Genomic DNA, 17,770 nt, shown 5'->3' with positions numbered 1-17,770 from the left:
TGAATGTTCAGAAGTTTCATGCTCCTTTGGACTCCTTGGATTTTTTCTGCGTAGCTGATGGGGTTTTAATTCCTGCATGGTTTTAGGATACATAGAGAATGTCTTCGAGACTGAGGTTTGCCATTCTAAATCCCTTCCTGTGTAGTGAGTCCTCTGTCTGAATCCATATGTGTCTTCCACAACTGCCTGTCCTTAGGCTGAGTCACCTGGGCACCATCTCTTCACTTTGCCGTGCTCACTTCACGTGGGTGACAGATCAGGCCAGTCCTTCTGTATGTTGTCTCCACCTGAGACGGAAATTCACTTGCAGGGTGGTTGGTCAAAATTAAGTCAAACTTGTATCTGTGGTATGAAGTTAACAGACGTGAGAATTGAACCCTAAACATTGTCAGCCTCACTGGGAATCTAAGATTATCTCACCCCACAGAGATTGTGAATTTGAAATTTATTAAGTTTCCGTGAAAGTTTGAAATCAAACCATCTAATGTGCACAAATATCATGAATAAGAATGCATATGGTATCTCTATAACCTCAAGGGGAGAGAGAAGAAACAATGATCCAATATAATCTCCACCACGTCCAGGCTTGGCTGTGCCAGTGATCCTGAACTTCCCAAGCGATTACTCCACATGGACAGAGCAGTTGTCTGATTTGTTGAAATGTGATGGGTTAGTTGCACCAGGTTGAGTGGTATGCTGGCATATGTTTAACAACCAGTTCTCCAGGAGGCAAAAGCCCTGATTTGTAGCATTTGCTGATTTCTGAGGTGTAAATACTCCCAGTGTGACAAATTTCAAGCTGCCAGTTCAAGTCACTGAACATGGAGTTGTGAAGAGATATAACCAGTTGGCTCTCACCAGTCAGTAGAAGCTGGCCCCAGCACACCCTGAGAAATCGGTGGGAAATTGTGAATTTGAATTTTGCCTTAGAAATCATTTTTTTTTAAACATTTCTACTGTCTAAAGAAAGTTACTTTGTGTGTGTGTGTGTGTGTACATGGAAATGTATCTTTTTATCTAGTTATTTCAGTTTTAAACAATTTTCTAAATTTAACACTGTCGTTTGTGAACTCTTTACAAAGGAATGGAAAATTTAATAAGCATACATTTTCCCACTTACTTTACATTCAATTATAATTTGTTGCATGCCTTCTTTTTTGTCTAGTGATTTTCCATTTTTATTTTCCAGTTTCATTCCTTTGACCTCTACAACCATGGCTGTCTGCCCCGTGAAAAGATGTCTTCCTCTCTTTTCCTGTGTCCAGTTTTAATAACAACTATGAATAACAAGCTGGTGAACGGGGTGCTCCACACTGAATCTGGGGCCACACTCTCCTCACAGCCTTGGTGGGCCAGTAGTCTGTACAGTAGATCCCTCGCACTTCCTTCATTCTTTATTTGCCAACTTTTTCTCATTGGGGTCATTTCAAGTCGATCGACTTATTTCTCATTAAGGTTCAGAACTGAAGCTGCATTCAGGGCAGAATAGATAATTACTTTAAAACACCAACAGTAAATTCCGTCATTCTTTCTTGGCTCACTTTCCCTTAATTTAAATGTCCTCAACAATAGTCTTCACTTGAAGAAAGTGAAAAACACATATTCATGGAGGAGTGAGGAATGTCTGTCAGGCTGATTGATATTTTCATTTACATTGAAGCTGCTCCCTTTTTTTTTCATTAAAACACTAGTTCTGTTGGTTTAAAAAATCAAGTAGGTATATGAGAGAGAGTGGATTGAGTACTTTGTCGCCAGCACCTGCTCCATAGCATAATTTCCACATGCCCCAACACTGTGTCAGCAATAAACAACAGGTACTCTATCATTAACTGAGACTTGCCTGCTCAGCTCAGCAGGGTCCCCATCATCATTATACTGGCTCCTCAGCTGCGCCAAAATGACACTTTTTAAAGCAGCAACACTCAAGGCAAGTGCTGGCTTGTGGGTTTACCCTTCTCATCTTTGCCCTATCAGGTTTAGTTTTATGAGTGCTGAGGGACACAAGATGTAGAAATGCTGCCGTGCTGCTGTAGATCTGGGGATTCATTTCAGTCTGAGATGGGGTCTAAAGGAAGGGCTTCTCCTGAGTGTCGGTGTTCTGACTCACAGGCCCCTGAGCTGAATGCCTCTCCCAGGACATCCACACCCTGGCCCGCAGGACAGTGAGATCACCATGTCACTGATCACCTAGGAGGCTGGACCCAAAGGTGGGAGAGAAGGTTGTGAAATCCCCACCCCTGAGAGCTTCCAGTTGTGTGAGGGAGTGAGGGGGCCCGCCTCTCCCAGTGCCAGGACCCACGCTCCAGTCATGTAGGTGTTAAACTGCATGCCGAGCAGAGTACTAGAGAGTGCTTGTTTATTTAGAGAAGTGCAAAGGCAATACTGGAGAAAATGGAATTCCCATCCTGTAGGAGGTGGTAGCCATGAAGATGGCATTTAAATTATTTGAGAAACACACAAATGAGCCTAGATTTATGCCATGTGAACCACATAGGTGCTGAAGGGATTCAGGCCCAGCTGGGCTTGGGGCGAGGCTAATTAGGACAGGATGTCGTCTTATAAAAACCACAAAGAGAAAATAATGGCATTCTTTTGAGACATTCTATATTCTGGCAGACACTATGTATTTTGAGTGGCATCATCACATCTGGCTTTTGCCTATGATTCCTTTTTAATAGGCAGAATATAAATTTTAAACAAATAATACATACTCTTTTTTTTAAACATTAAAACCAAACCAGAATGGGCTGCCTTTTTAAATATATATACATGAAAAATTTTTAATGAAAAAAACTATACCCTTGGTAAATGTGCAGAATATTAATATAAGCTCAGAATGAATGCTGAAGATTTTAAACTTAGAAAACTCTCTTCTAAATAATTTTTCTGGTTTGAATACATCTTTGTGAATACAGAGATGCTGTGAGGCTTCATTTATTTTTCACAGAAAATGATTTCATATCCAATTCTTGTCCTGCTTCCGTTTTCATGATTTTCCACATTGTTTAGGAAACTTGGCATAATAAGGTGTCCAGGACTGGGATATGTATTTAGGGAACTAAATTACTAATAAAATTTTTTTTTTACTAACTAAATCCATATCCCTTCATTTAGTATATGGCCTTTATAATAAGAAAAAACTAATTATTTGTAGGATAAAGCGTTTTATGTATTTAACTTTTGCTCTAGTGATATTGTATAACATCCAGATAACTAACCAAGATATTAACTCTTGCTGTTTTGTTGTTTTTGAGGGCATTTTAATTGTAGGAATTGATTTGAATCATCAGTTTTACTGTTAGAGCCAAATCATTCTCCTGGACTTATGGGAATATATGCCACCAGGCAGTAGATTAATAACTATAAAAAAACCACATGAAAAGGCCACTGCCAAATCTCACATCAAACCCTGTGGTTTTCTGGATTTTACAATCCACCAGCTTTTTGAAGCTTCTCTTCGGTAACATGAGCTTTATGGCAACACCACCACCAAGCTCTAGACACTTGTGATAATAAGATGGACCAGGAGTGCCCCGCACCTGCCCACAGTGCCACCTTCACCTAAGGAAGAAGAGCATTGATCAGCATCTATCCATTTTAACAGACAAGCCCTCCTTCAGTGATGTACATGGCAGAAAAATATGACAGTGAAGGAGACTCTTTTGTTCTCCCAAAAGATTGGAAAAACAGGCTGGGTTGGAGGCTGGACCACAGCACTTGGGAGGGCTCTTTAGGGAGAACCACAGCATAAAGGAATTCTCCCTGCTGGTGAATTCTTCTGGCCCTCTGTACTGGCATCCCTGCAGTGTTTAAATTATTCTCTCCACCCAGCTAACCACCCCTGATTGGTGGCCCCACAACCCGGCCCCCCGCCCCCCCACTTCTTACTTTAAACTTACTTTCCAACGTGTTATTAGAAACAGGGCAACACCAGGAACTTTGAGTTTGGGCACTGGGACCAAACTGTCAGCCCATTCTGGACTTCCAGAGAATACTCAAGGAGTTAACCAGGGTGATTCTGGCTTCACTTGGCCCCCAAACTTTTTGTATAATAAAGACTTGGACACTGAAAGATACATTCCAAACATGAGCCAAGAATCAAGTTCAGTGGGAGATAGTTCAAGAGGGATAACCAATGGAAAGGCATGGAAGCTTCCGGCACATTATGCCAGTGGCCTGCTGAATTACAAATGTGCTGTTTGGGCCAGGTTTTTTGATGAGCTAGATCTCTTGGTGGTGAGGGGCAAAACTGCTTCACTTCCTGAACCTGAATCTCTTACCGGCAGCACTCTGCAGGCCCATTCCCCTGCCCTCCTCCCCACCCCCTCCAGTGGAACAAAGTCCCCAGTCTCTGGAAAGTAATGCTAAGAAAACAAACACTACAAAGGCTGGTAACAGGGGGATATCTCTCGTGAATGTTTTTTGTGACCATCTAGGTTCAAGGAGGAGGGGGTCCCCCAGCTTCAGGAGCCAGCAGGGTCTCTCTGTAGTAGGCATCCCTCTGTTTGGCCAGATGTCCTCCCAGCGGAGGGCAGAGAGGGAAAGATAAAACAGAACTCTTATTAAAAATAAGGGGGAGGGGGGAGAACAAGACAGAGAAAGTGTGTCAAGTGGACAGGGAGGCCAGGTGGTGCCATCTGAGATTGATTAAATGCTGATACAGTCAGCAATGAGAAATGCACATCGTGAGGAAGTGACCCTGTTCTTCAGAATGTGAACCAGTGACAGCTATCTGGGAGTGGATCTGCGTGGCAAACACGGCGCTAGCAGACATGGCCGGGATGGGAGGGAAAGACCCCTGCACTGGGAGTCAGGACACGTGGCTTCTGATTCTGCTTTACCCCACCGGCCTCAGTTTCCCCATCAATAACACAATGATGCTTGAACAGATGACCTCTAAGCAACCTTCTGGCCCCAGATTCTATTATCTACCATGATCTCCCCTCTGACCAAATCTTCCGAGGCTCTTCTCATGGAATGTGAGAAACAACCCTGGAGAGGTGTAAAAAGCTCACCCACCATGGTCCTAAAATCCAAAAGGAATGAAACTCCCCCATCAACCATCAAAGTGTCATCCAGTCTTTCCACAGGAGGCCCGTCCAGCATCCCTGTGTCTATCCTCCTCCTGCGTTTTATAGTTGCCACCAAAGCAAGTTTATTGTTTCTGAACATGAGATGTGGCACGTTCATGGGTCTTTCTATACTTCTTCCTCTCCCAGTTATAAAAATATTTTCATTTTAACTGGATGTGAGGGGTCTTTGTTTCATTTTAAATTGCCAGATTATAGAGAGCATAAGTAGATGTGTGTGCGTGAGTGTGTGAGGTATGTGTGTTTGTGACTGTGTTCATCCTTTAGCTAATGGTGAGCCATTAAGATGTTTTTGTTTTTTTCTTTTTGGCATGTCATGAGGACGGTAGAATTTTAGTACAGGGTGAGGCTAGATTCCAGTGGGAATGGAAGAGCAAGTTTCCACTGAGATTAAAAGATCTCTCACTAGGATGGTGGCAGTGGAAATGGAGAGGAAAGAATGACCAGAGAGAGGCGCCATGGCATAGTGGAGAGATCATGGCATTTGGAGTCCGATCCAGGTTTGAATCCTAGCTGTGATGTCTGTGGGGTGCCATTTCAGTTCTCCCTACCATGCCTCCTTAAGAGGTTATTATATGGATTCAAGATGCCATGTGTTAAATACCTAGCTCAGAACCTGGAATGGTGTAGGCAATAAATGAACATCAGCGAACTGTAGATGAAATGATCATGATAAAAATATCCCACAGGAAGATCAGCAGGGCTGGTGAGTGATTGAATTAGAGAATAAGTACAAGAGAAGACTTCAGGATGTCTTTGAGTTTAACCACCTGGGGGATTAGGATGGTAGTAGTGTTGAGGTTGGATGGAAATAAGAAAGTTGGGTGGAAGTTGGAGGTTTGGCAGGGCAAGTACCAACGTCCATTTTGGACATGAGAGGCCGTGCTGAGACATCTCCCTGGCAATCAAAGGAGGAGGACGGAAAGGAAAAGGAGTAAGAGAAATAGGAAAACTGTGATGCAAAGAAGCTGATTTACTCTAGGCCTGTTTGATCAATGAGTCTGATTTTACAGTTTCATCTTCAAGGAATTGCCTAACCAAAGGTTGATCCAGCATGACCATCTTCTAAACTAAATCTTAGCTCCTCAAAATGTGTTCCTCTGACCAAGCATCTTCTGGACCTCATCAGAAATGCAGAATCTTAGATACTACCTTAGACCTACTGAACTGGAATCTGCATTTCAACAATGTGATTTCTGAGCCCTTTAGGATTTGAGAAGCGCCATTCTACAGCACGGTGGGCAGACTAGCAGCATCAGCATCCCCTGGGAGCTTGTTAGAAATCCACATTCCCAGGCGCCTTCTCAGACCTCCTGAATTAGAGAGGCTGTGTTTTAACGAGCCCTTCGAGTGAGTCCGATGCGCCCCAGAGTTTGAGAATCACTGCTCTAAGTCACGGAACGGACAGATTGGACCCTCTCCCCTTTGGTCTACAGCCTAGAACACCGAGGGACTGGTTAAACCCTGAAAGTTAAATTTTTTCAGTCATTGTTCTATGCTGTTTCCCTCATCATTTTGCATTAAACACAGCTGAGGAACTTGTTTCCCTGAAGAAGGGCAGTATCTGTAAAATTACAAACCAGAAGAGAGAAACTTCAGCTGAGGCTTAATCCTCACGACTTACCCATCAAAAGTTATTGAGCACAGTTATAGGAGATCAGTGCTTTATATGCCGTTGTTCCTGGGGAACACTATTTGTAAGACACACAGGGGAAAATAAGGAGTCTCCCGATACTCCTTACCCTGTGATTTTCACATTAAAATGTCCACAGTCTTATCTTCTGTGTTTCTCATCAATCTGATGGAAAGTTCCCTTTTTATGGGTCAGTTTCTGGAGTCACTTGCAGAAGTGATGGTGGTTTACCACTTGGACTAGAATGTCTTCCAAAGAGTTGAAGTGTGAGCAGTAAAAATTTACCTCCTCTTATCAAAAATGTCTTGTTTTTCTAGTTGTTATTCAAATAACTGTGATAACTTAAATAAGGGTCAGTGTCTGTTTTCTGTATACATGTAATGTATAAAAATAGTTATATATTGAGCATTTTAATCATAAAATTACCTATATTTTCTGCTATGGGTTATAGTACATTACAGCCAGCGGTGTGTTGTAAACCAGTTCTGGGGGCAGGGGGATCATAATTTGTAGTGTTTGCCAATTTCTGTGGTGTAAATATTCCCTCCATGGCTGATTTCAAGCTACCAACAGTTTAACAACCAGCTCCCAAAATTCGTACAGTTTTAATGATTGACTCTTGCAAGCCAGTAGGAGCTAGCTGGAGCATACCACTGAAACAACATCAAGGGACAAGTTACAGTTTTTTTGGCTGGTTGTGTTTGAATTGCGATAGGTCCAACAATAGCTGAAACAAGTAGATTTGGGTGTTTTAAATCTTCTGTCATGCAGAGGTTTTTATTGAAATTATAATTGTAATTATCATAATGAAACTTGACTTGAAACTATTCTATAAGACAAAGTTATGTGCTATTTTCCAGTCATATTAAATACAACGTATTAAATTGTAACATAATGGCAATATTTAATGTGCTTGTGTTGCTAAAGTGGTATGTTTAATTTTAAAATACCACTTATCCTATAGTAAAGCACATGTAAAAATTATTCTTGGTCATAGTATTTGAACCAAAATGCAAAAATATACTTTTCAAAATGATGTTTTTGTTTACTATTATTAAAATTTGACTTCTCTTACAGATATTCAGGAAGGAACACAATGTACCAAATGTAAAAATAACTGGGCACTGAAGTTTTCTATCATTTTATTATACATTTTGTGTGCCTTGCTAACAATCACAGTAGCCATTTTGGGATACAAAGGTAAGTACTCTTTCCTTTTTCCTTCCAAATAGCAAGTTTCCTTTTATTAATTTAAGCATGAAAAAAACCTATTTGCAAGTGTGAACTATTTCATTAATACAACTCAGATGCAAAACTAAGCAACATCATAAGCTCCATCCTTGTGTCTTGAGCTGCTTGTAGCTGTGGGATCCGAAAGGGGGAAAGTAGCAATTCCTTTGACTCATTTCAACAATAATAATGGTCCTCTATAAGTTATGAAGATTTTTCCTCTTTGTTGCTTTTTTCTGCCTATTTCCAGCTACTCCTTCTTCCTCGATATTTTTTTATTTTATCTCTAAGAGGGCCTATGGGAACCCTGGAGTCAGCACACAGGAAAACTATACTGACAGAGGAAAAGCCAAACAGAAGATCTCCAGGGATATGACTGACTTCACCACGGACTAGCCAACTAATTCCCTTTTTTCTCTTCAGCACATTTACTGTGGTCACTGTTGTTTATATAGCTCCATAAAAATACTGCCCTGTAGAAGTTAAACACAGAGACAGCACCGCCACTTCAACTATACTTTATGGGACGTTAGGCATTCTTTCACTGTGTCTGGTTTAAGGTCAGTGGAGGATTATTGCCTGAATCCTCCAGACTTGCAGACAAAGTGAGTTCTCCCCCCTGCCTCCATACCCATTCCAGACATCACAGGTAGAAGGTGTCATGATTCAGAATCACGAACTACATAAACCCTTTTATAGAAAACAGCCATGGAAGCCTTCCCCTCAAAGATGCGTGAGACAGACGTGTCGTCTGGTTTCAGCAAGAGGCAGATGTGGGGTCTGCTGATCTTCAAAACCTTCACTCAGCAGCCATCTCAGCTGCCTTCCCTCAGAACTGACAGATTAACAGTGGAGAATTCCCACACATTCTCCTCTCTGTTCCTGGGCCCATAGACTTGACCTGGGGAGAGAAAGATTCAAAGTGAATTCCCTCCAACTTGTAACTCCTCTCACCTCTCTCCCCATGTTTAGTGGTTTCCTGAGAATACAGTGTATTGAAGTGAGAATGGGCTTAGGAGCCAGATGGTCCAAGTTCAATTCTTAATTCCACCATTTGTAATACAGTTGTGAATTCTATTAAGTGCTAGCCGGCATGCCAAGCATCATGCTAAGTTCTGTGAATTGCTCTGTAACCTGGGTATGAATCATAACCTCTTAGAGTTTCTGATTTCTTACCTATAAAATGGCAATAATAATGCTACTTTTCAAGGTGACTGGGATGAGTAAAGATGTAATTGAGCCACCTGTCCTGTAGTTGGTCCCAGGAGATAAGTGGCTATATATCTCGTTCCTTGCTTCTTCGTAACTGCATTTATGCAGCTTTAGCCATGAGAATGGCAAAACATGTTAAAAATACTCAGTATAGTCAAGGCTTGTTAAGTCCCACCTCTAAGGCCACCTCCAGGGAAAATTATGTGCATCCTGGAGTGTGTTGACTGATGAATTTGGGCAATGGAAATTTGGAAAATGACCAGGTCATTTCATCCATTTGTGATGAGTTAACCTAACCTAGGACTAACAGAGTAAGGGTTAAGAAAGGCTATGAAATCATGGCGAGAGCTGGACAGAGGGTGGGAGTGGAACCTAGTAGGGGAGAAGGAGGGCCTTTTACGTCCCAGGTAATTTAGACTGGCTCTCCTCCTTCCCTGGGTTATTCAGGTCATTACTAACTTCTCCAGGACTTTTCCTAGTGAACTCAGATAATGGAGAGCTTGGAATCAAACAGCCATTTAATAAGCAACTTTTGGGCTCAGTATTGTGTGATATCATGAAAGTAAATATTGACTACCGGAAGGGGGATGAGAAAGGTTTGACGAGCACAACACCGTATGGTGTTTTGTAATTTTTACCTCTGCAAGGAAATAAGGTCTAGGATCTTTATGCCTTCAGAATTATACAGAAAGAATCCAAGGAGAGGGTTTTGTTTGTTTATTTGTTGTTTTTAAAGTACAGATATTTCCCCCATTTTTACAACATTGGACATTGGAAAGTCCTTCTCGGCTCCGACATGTTTTGCATGTGCTTGTCCATTTGCCTGGAACAGTTTTTCTCTGCTCTCCACCTGAATTACTCCTTTCCCTTCATGTTTCACTTAGACATGTGTCCTGCGAGAAGCCCCTGAAGGCCAAGTTAGGTACCCCCCCTTTGGTTCCATAGCACCTTTACTTACTCTAAGCACCTGTCACACTGTATCATTATGGGCTTGTCTGCCTCACCACCCAAACTATAATTTCCATGAAGACAAGAAACTATCTTTCGTTTGTTGTATCTCCCACTAGCCCCTAGCCTCATGGTGCTTCATAGGTACCCAGTAAAGTTTACTGAATACATTGATGAGAGGATGGATGGATGCGTGAATTGTAGGTCAGGGCTGACTTCTGTAAAGGTGATCAACCTATGCCCAGGGACCTGTAAGCCAATTTGCATTTAGACGATTGCTGAAGCTCAAAGCCCTACCTAGAAACCTAACATCCTGAAGACCCACTCACCCACTCTGTGGGTGTAATCTAACCAGATGAGGGGAGAAGAGTTGGAGGGAGCAAGACAAGTGCAGGCGAGATGACGTTCTGGCCCCTCTCTCCCTCCTTCAAGGCCCCCATCCCTCAGGCCTCTACTGACAAAAATAAGGTAATACAACATGCAATTTTGATTTCCAAACACAACCTTAATTAACTGAAATGTTGGTATTTTCCAGCTGTGTTTTCTCCTTACTTGTACATGATTCCTCTTTCTTGCTGATAAGATTCTCATGACCCAATATTGTGAGAGGCAGAAAGACAAGACCCAGTTCTCCCTTCACACATCTCCCTTTGAAGTCTAGAGAAACTCTCCATTAAAAAAAAAAAAAAGAGGAAGAAAAAAAGAATATTTAGTGAAACAAGATGTTTCTCTGAAGGAGAAGTTGAAAGGAAATGAAATAGAAACTCCTTTATTTATCAGAGTTAGCCAAGGCAACTCCATACTGTTTTCCTCAAAACTGTCCTTTACTTCTCCTTTTATGTCACTTAACATAGCTACAAGTTAGGATAAAACTTAAGTTCCTTCTAGAGAATTTGCTGAACAAGTCAGGGAACTGCTGAGTCACCCAGACAGGTCTGTACAGTGGCTGTGACCGGGAGACATGTCAGCCACTTTACAGAAAGCATGTTCTTGCACAGTTACAGCGTGGTGCATCCTCTGCCCTGGGCTTTTTATCAATGGAGCTTCCATGGCAGAAGCCATCTCCTGAGTTCAATGGGTCATGTTTCCTCCAGAACATTCCCCGAACAGAAAAATTCCACCCAGTTGTCCTGCCCAGCAGGCATTCATCTTAAAGTAATTAGGACAAAGAAGAAAGGCAGAAATCTGAATCTTTCTCCCTAAGAATCTCCTCTGACTCAACATTCCTAGTCATAGAATATCTACCTTGCTGCCAGAGTCGTGATTCCAGCTGGATAAGTAGGCTTTCAGATGTGCATCAGATCACACTGTGCAGCTCTTGTTAGAATCCAGGGTAACATTCTGCACCCAGATCTTCTGCATTTTTGTAATGAAACCTGAAATAGTGTTCAAGGTAGAAAGGTCTTTACTGCATCCCAAGGGAGTGTCACTGGTATTACTGGGGAGTCCCAGGTACAGTGAGGGGATGTGTTTCCCCCTGAGGACCGTGATTAGTCTGGTACAGACGCTCGTGAGCACTGGATAGGAGCTCTGTGCTCTGCTCTTGTTCCCTGTCCTCAAGGCCTGGGGCCATGAACTGTGTCCCTTGTGTCCTCAGAGTCTAGCTCTGCGCCATATACATGGCGGATGCTTAGTGAACATCTGAGGATGATGCCTGTAAAGAGAAGGTAAAAAAGACATAATCCTTCCCCTCAAGGGATTTTTGTTGGAGGAAACCAGATGTAGGAAAAAGGAATACTAAATGAGAGGCAATGTAGCGTTATAGAGAAAGCATGGATTTTAGAGTTAGAGCTCCTGGCCTGGTATCCCACTTGGTAATCTTCCAAGCTGTGCGACTCTGGGCAAGTTACTGAGCATCTCTGAGCCTCAATTTCTTCATCTGTGAAAGAGGAGTTGTAAGGATTAACTGCAGTGATGGTGCAGTGTACCCTGCAACAAGTAGGCACTCAATAAATAGAGGCTGTTAATACTGCCATTCAGATAAAGGTTCAGTCAGTGTGGTGTGGAATCCAGCCATCAGGGAAGGCTCAGCACGATGGGCTGGGGAGGTTTGGAGTGGACCTTAGGGGATGGGTGGAATCAAGACAAGGGAGGAGAGGTTAGTGGCCCAAGCTGAGGGATGATACCAAAGTGCTTCTATGGAAGAGGCATTACTGTCAGATTATCCCAGAGAATTCACTTTGGGAACTTGAAGAGGGACAACTCCTCAGGTGTGCGATACCTGAAGCACTGATATTCTGAAGAAAAACTCCTTGTCAAGAAACAGTTTCCAATGAAGGGGAGCCTGTGAAATAACAGACAGCTAGTAATAACAGGGGAGCCTGTGAAATAACAGACAGCTGTGTGTTTCATGTCCGTTTTCCTCATATGAGAATGATCTACAAACGGAGTCAACATCTAGAGACTGGGAGTTTCTAGGGTGAGATAGGACAGATCTGCCCCTGTTTTCCTGAATGAGAATTTGTGCTAATAAGAGTAAAAACCAACGAAAATGCTGTGTGCTGTTACAGAAGTGTTGGTTCTGGATCTCCATTAGTTTAGTATTTTTATGCAGTGGCAAGCTGCCAGCTTTTCAACTCTAAAGTTTGCAACTTTATACCAAGGTCATTTTTGGGGGGAGCGGGGGAGGAAGATTAGCCCTGAGCTAAAATCTGTTGCCAATCCTCCTCTTTCTGCTTGAGGAAGATTAGCCCTGGGCTAATATCCGTGCTCATCTTCCTCTACTTTATATGTGGGACTCCTGCCGCAGAATGGCTTGAAAAGTGGTGCGTAGGTCCACGCCTGGGATCTGAACCCCTGCGCCCCGGGCCACCGAAGTGGAGCATGTGAACTCAACCCCATGCCACCAGGCCAATCCCCCAAGATCCTATTTTTAAGCACAGAACATGCCCCAGTGCATGTCACTAGTTCATTAGCACTTGTGGGCAGGGCAAATGGTTTGGTTTTTTTTTAAATGAATGTATTTATTTCTTTAGTCTGTGTAAACCTGAATTATCTGTCCATGACAGTTCTGTGTTTTCGGAAACTTACATGGAGGAAAAATCAGAGGGGGTGGAAAATGACTGCCTGTCAGCATAGTGAGAGGTTTCTTTGGCTTCCAGGAAAAAAGTGTGGACTTAGGATCCTGCGTGTGGTTTGAGGACAGGCTGAGGCATGTGTTTTGATTTGAGAATCAAAACTGAACTGAAACTTGTAAACATTACGTATTTTATTTTTTAAAAGTTTAGCTTTGCTGAAATGCAGCTGAAACATTTTGTTCTTCAGAGTTTCCCAGGATTTAGGAGGACGCATACCTATCCAACAACCCTAAGGTGCAGATTATTATAACTTTACCTCTGTGTCTATATAGTCATTTTACAAAAAACAATAATTGTTCAACTAAACGCCACACTCACTGCCAGTGCCGAGGCTTCCCTGGGCTGGTCGGTTTGTGTGTTTGTTTGCATGACCTCTGGCTGGGCCAATTTTTCACACGCCTCAGCTGCCAGCAGGCAGGTTCTCATTTATTTAAATAAATGGTGTAATAAGTTAGTATGTGTTGAACAACTACTAAGTGCCACACACTGAGCCAAGAGCTGGAGATGAAACTGAGTACAAATTTGCCTGCCTTAAGGGATCTTGTAGTAAACAAGCCACAACAACACGGTGAAGCAACCCTGCAACCGGGAAAGGACTACTTGCCAAGAGAGCTCGGCAAGACGCACCTCAGCAAAGATTTCCCACAGGAAGTGACGCACTGAGTCTCAAAGAGCAAGTAGGGCTTAGCTGGGTGAAGAGGCCAGGGAGGAACATTCTAGGTGGGAAGAAGAACACATGGAAAGGCTCAGGTGAGAAAGAGCATTTGGTGCAATGCACACATTTCATAAAGTCAGACTGTGGAAGCCAAGGGAGAGCATGAGGAGCTTCTCCAGGGAAGGTGCCGGGAGCCTTGGAGCTGGGTCACGTTAGGTCATGCAGACCCATGGGGATGTACTTCTCCTTCCTGGTGGGAGCCAGGAGAATCTCCTCACATAATCCTGCGTGGGTGGAACACTGGATGAATCAATAAACTGGATCCATTGGCTCACAGTTAATATACAAAGTATATTCAGGCCTTAAAAAAAGTCACTATTTAAAAAAAGCTATTGATACCAAGAAGGACAGTCCGACTTCATCCCAAGCTGCTAGAGGTTGGATCTCACAGGAGTCACTTCTGGAGAGACACACTCTTGATAGATATTTTAGAAAGAAGAACTTGAAGTCCTAACCATAGAGAATTAACTGTCTTCTGAGAACAAATAAGAACAGAAGCTTTTATTTAACACTACATCACTAACTTTCCCTCCCATGTATAATCGAGAAGATGCTAAAAAAAAACCTTGGTAGATCATTGTTTGGAAGTCCACTGAGGCATCTTCCTGGGAAGTGGTAAACTGCAGGTTCCCTTGTCACTAAGAGAAGCAGATTTCCAGGCCTCAGTGGTGGAACCCACGACAGAGAGGGCCAGACACTCTTGACTTTGCATCCCTTCTACGAGGCCTCTGTGTATAGACTTGAGCCAGGTGTTCTTTGTCGTCGAATCTCCTTCTAGGTAAGTGAGTCCTACCTGCCTGGAATGGTAGGGAGTCTGATGAGTGGTGAAATTTTGTAAATGATCACAGTGTTATGCTTCCATCTGTGGGAATTAGTCTAGGAAATAATACAGATTGAGGACTCTGTAATACATAAAAATTTACAAATCAGTTCCAAACAATTTCTACAACATCCAAGGCAATACCAAATCATGAGAATAGTTAAAAACGTACAATTCTCAAATTGACAAGTAAACTACCTCTGGTTTTTGTGACAAGTACATTATTTATTTTTCTTAAAGAATGGCTTTTTCCCCATATTTGATTTCATTTATACTCTTTGTTTCAATCTGTTTCCTTTATTCTGTAATGAAAGGATCTCTTGTTGAAACTGAAAAATAAAATTTGATCAGGTATGTTTATTAATGCATTGATTTCCAAATCTTAGTTGTAGAGAAAATGGACAATGTCACAGGTGGCATGGAGACATCTCGCCAAACCTATGATGACAAGCTCACAGCAGTGGAAAGTGACCTGAAAAAATTAGGTAATCTGCAACAAGAGTAAGCATGAAGTTGAATGCCCTGACTCTGCTTTGTAGAAATGACCACAGCTTTTTAGGATATTGCTGTAAACTCACATTCACCCAGAAGGATGTTAAATTTTCTGTTGTATTTTGAATGTTTCCTCATGATTTACTTCAAAGACTTATAAATTTTCAAGTTAAGGACCAATTTTGGAGTTCAGTCCCCTCGCAAAACACTGTTATGTGCCAAATAAAATCTGAAGACCAATCCTGATCAAAAAGAACCACAAATACCCTTTATTAAAAGCTCTTTTATAAAATGCTCAGTAAATTCCTATTTGAATCATTTTAAATTGCAAAGAAGAATTGTAGAGATTAATTTTAAAAATAAAAATCTTTTAAAAATAAAAGATTCCAGCCTATTCTATCCTTTGATTTTTGTTTTCATTTTTTAAAAAGGAATTTTGGTGAATTTAAACAACAGTAGGTTATTTCCTTCCTGACACCCTGCCCGGTGCTCTAGAATCAGGTAAATTCCTCTCTTTCTTGAAGAAAAGTGTTGACCCAAATTAGTCAGTCCTAGTTCTTTGCACCCTTTCCAATTCCCCAGGGCCCAGTTTTAATAGATATGTGGATTTTTCTAATGCAGAGCAGTCTGCATATCCCACAAATTTTATATCTGAAATAAGTACATACCAGTTAAGTCTCTTTGGGATCTTTGACCTCATCTGAACACTTGTCCATACCACCAATCTAAGTAACACCACGTGTCTTATTCTAGGAGACCAAACTGGGAAGAAAGCCATAAGCACCAACTCAGAGCTCTCCACCTTCAGATCAGACATTCTGGATCTTCGACAGCAACTTCGTGAGATCACAGAAAAGACCAGCAAGAACAAAGATACGCTGGAGAAGTTACAGGCGAGTGGAGATGTACTGGTGGACAGGCAGAGTCAACTGAAAGAAACTTTGGAGAATAACACTTTCCTCATCACCACTGTAAACAAAACCCTGCAGGCATATAATGGCTATGTCACAAATCTGCAGCAAGATACCAGCGTGCTGCAGGGCAACCTGCAGAGCCAAATGTATTCTCATAATGTGGTCATTATGAACCTCAACAACCTGAACCTGACCCAGGCACAGCAGAGGAACCTCATCACTACTCTGCAGCGGTCTGTGGATGACACAAGCCAGGCTATCCAGCGAATCAAGAACGACTTCCAAAATCTGCAGCAGGTTTTCCTTCAAGCCAAGAAGGACACTGATTGGCTGAAGGAGAAAGTGCAGAGCTTGCAGACGCTGGCTGCCAATAACTCTGCCTTGGCCAAAGCCAACAACGACACCCTGGAGGATATGAACAGCCAGCTCAACTCATTCACAGGTCAGATGGACAACATCACCACGGCCTCACAAGCCAACGAGCAGAACCTGAAAGACCTGCAGGACGTACACAAGGATGCAGAGAACAGAATGGCCATCAAGTTCAGCCAGCTGGAGGAACGCTTCCAGCTCTTTGAGACGGATATTGTGAACATCATTAGCAACATCAGTTACACAGCCCACCACCTTCGGACGCTGACCAGCAATCTAAATGAAGTCAGGACCACTTGCACAGATACGCTGACCAAACACACGGATGATCTGACCTCCTTGAATAATACACTGGCCAACATCCGTTTGGATTCTGTTTCTCTCAGGATGCAACAAGATATGATGAGGTCAAGGTTAGACACTGAAGTAGCCAACTTATCAGTGATTATGGAAGAAATGAAACTGGTAGACTCCAAGCATGGTCAGCTCATCAAGAACTTTACAATACTACAAGGTGAGTGAAAATTCTGAATTTATATTTGTATTAGTTATAGATTGCTATATAACAAATTACCCTAAAACTTGGCAATTTAAAACAGTAAACATTTATCTCACAGTTTCTATGGATTAGGAATTCAGGAGCAGCTTAGCTGGGTGGTTCTGGCTTAGTATCTCTCATGAGGTTGTATTCAAGGTATTGGCCAGGGCTGCAGTCATCTGAAGCCTTAACTGGGGCTGAGGATCTGCTTCCAAGAGGGCTCATTCACATGGCAGTTGACAGGAGGCCTCAGTTCCTCACCATGTGAGATTGCTTGACATGGCAGCTGACTGCCTCCAGAGCAAGTGATCCAAGAGAAAGCAAGAAGGAAGCTACAACGCCTTTTATGACCTAGTCTCAGAAGTCACATACTATCACTTCCACCGTGTTCTGTTCTTTAGAAATAAGTCTCTAAGTCCAACCCACACTTAAGGGGGAGGGGAATTAAGCTCCACATCTTGAAAAGAGGTGTAACTAAGAATTTATGGACAGTGCTCCAAGATACTCCATTAAATATTTGTTGAATGAAAGATTAATTTGGATTTTCTCAGTGCCTAGCTATTTCAATGCCACTATAAATTGGGCTCCTTTGGAAGCAAGATTAATTCTTTTAGGTCACAGAGTTACCACTAAGAGATTCCTGTTTCCAGTGTCATGAGCAGATGGATGGTTGGCCATCACAGTAACTGTAAGGCCACAGAGGAGGGAAGCAACGTAACTTGTATATAA

General features: G+C 42.3%; 1 protein-coding gene across 1 annotated transcript in view; it reads left to right on the top strand.

Annotated features, from left to right (window-relative positions):
- COLEC12 (collectin subfamily member 12) overlaps positions 1–17,770 on the top strand; it is a 176,761-nt gene that overhangs the window by 126,298 nt on the left and 32,693 nt on the right. The window contains exons 3-5 of the mRNA XM_058556844.1: positions 7,801–7,923; positions 15,112–15,210; positions 15,971–17,017. Coding sequence (XP_058412827.1) covers positions 7,801–7,923; positions 15,112–15,210; positions 15,971–17,017 — 1,269 coding nt within the window. The remainder of the gene's footprint in view (positions 1–7,800; positions 7,924–15,111; positions 15,211–15,970; positions 17,018–17,770) is intronic.

The sequence above is a fragment of the Diceros bicornis genome, chromosome 16, assembly GCF_020826845.1.
Source record: "Diceros bicornis minor isolate mBicDic1 chromosome 16, mDicBic1.mat.cur, whole genome shotgun sequence".
NCBI classification, from domain to species: domain Eukaryota; kingdom Metazoa; phylum Chordata; class Mammalia; order Perissodactyla; family Rhinocerotidae; genus Diceros; species Diceros bicornis.
This window is presented reverse-complemented; position numbering and strand designations above follow the sequence as displayed.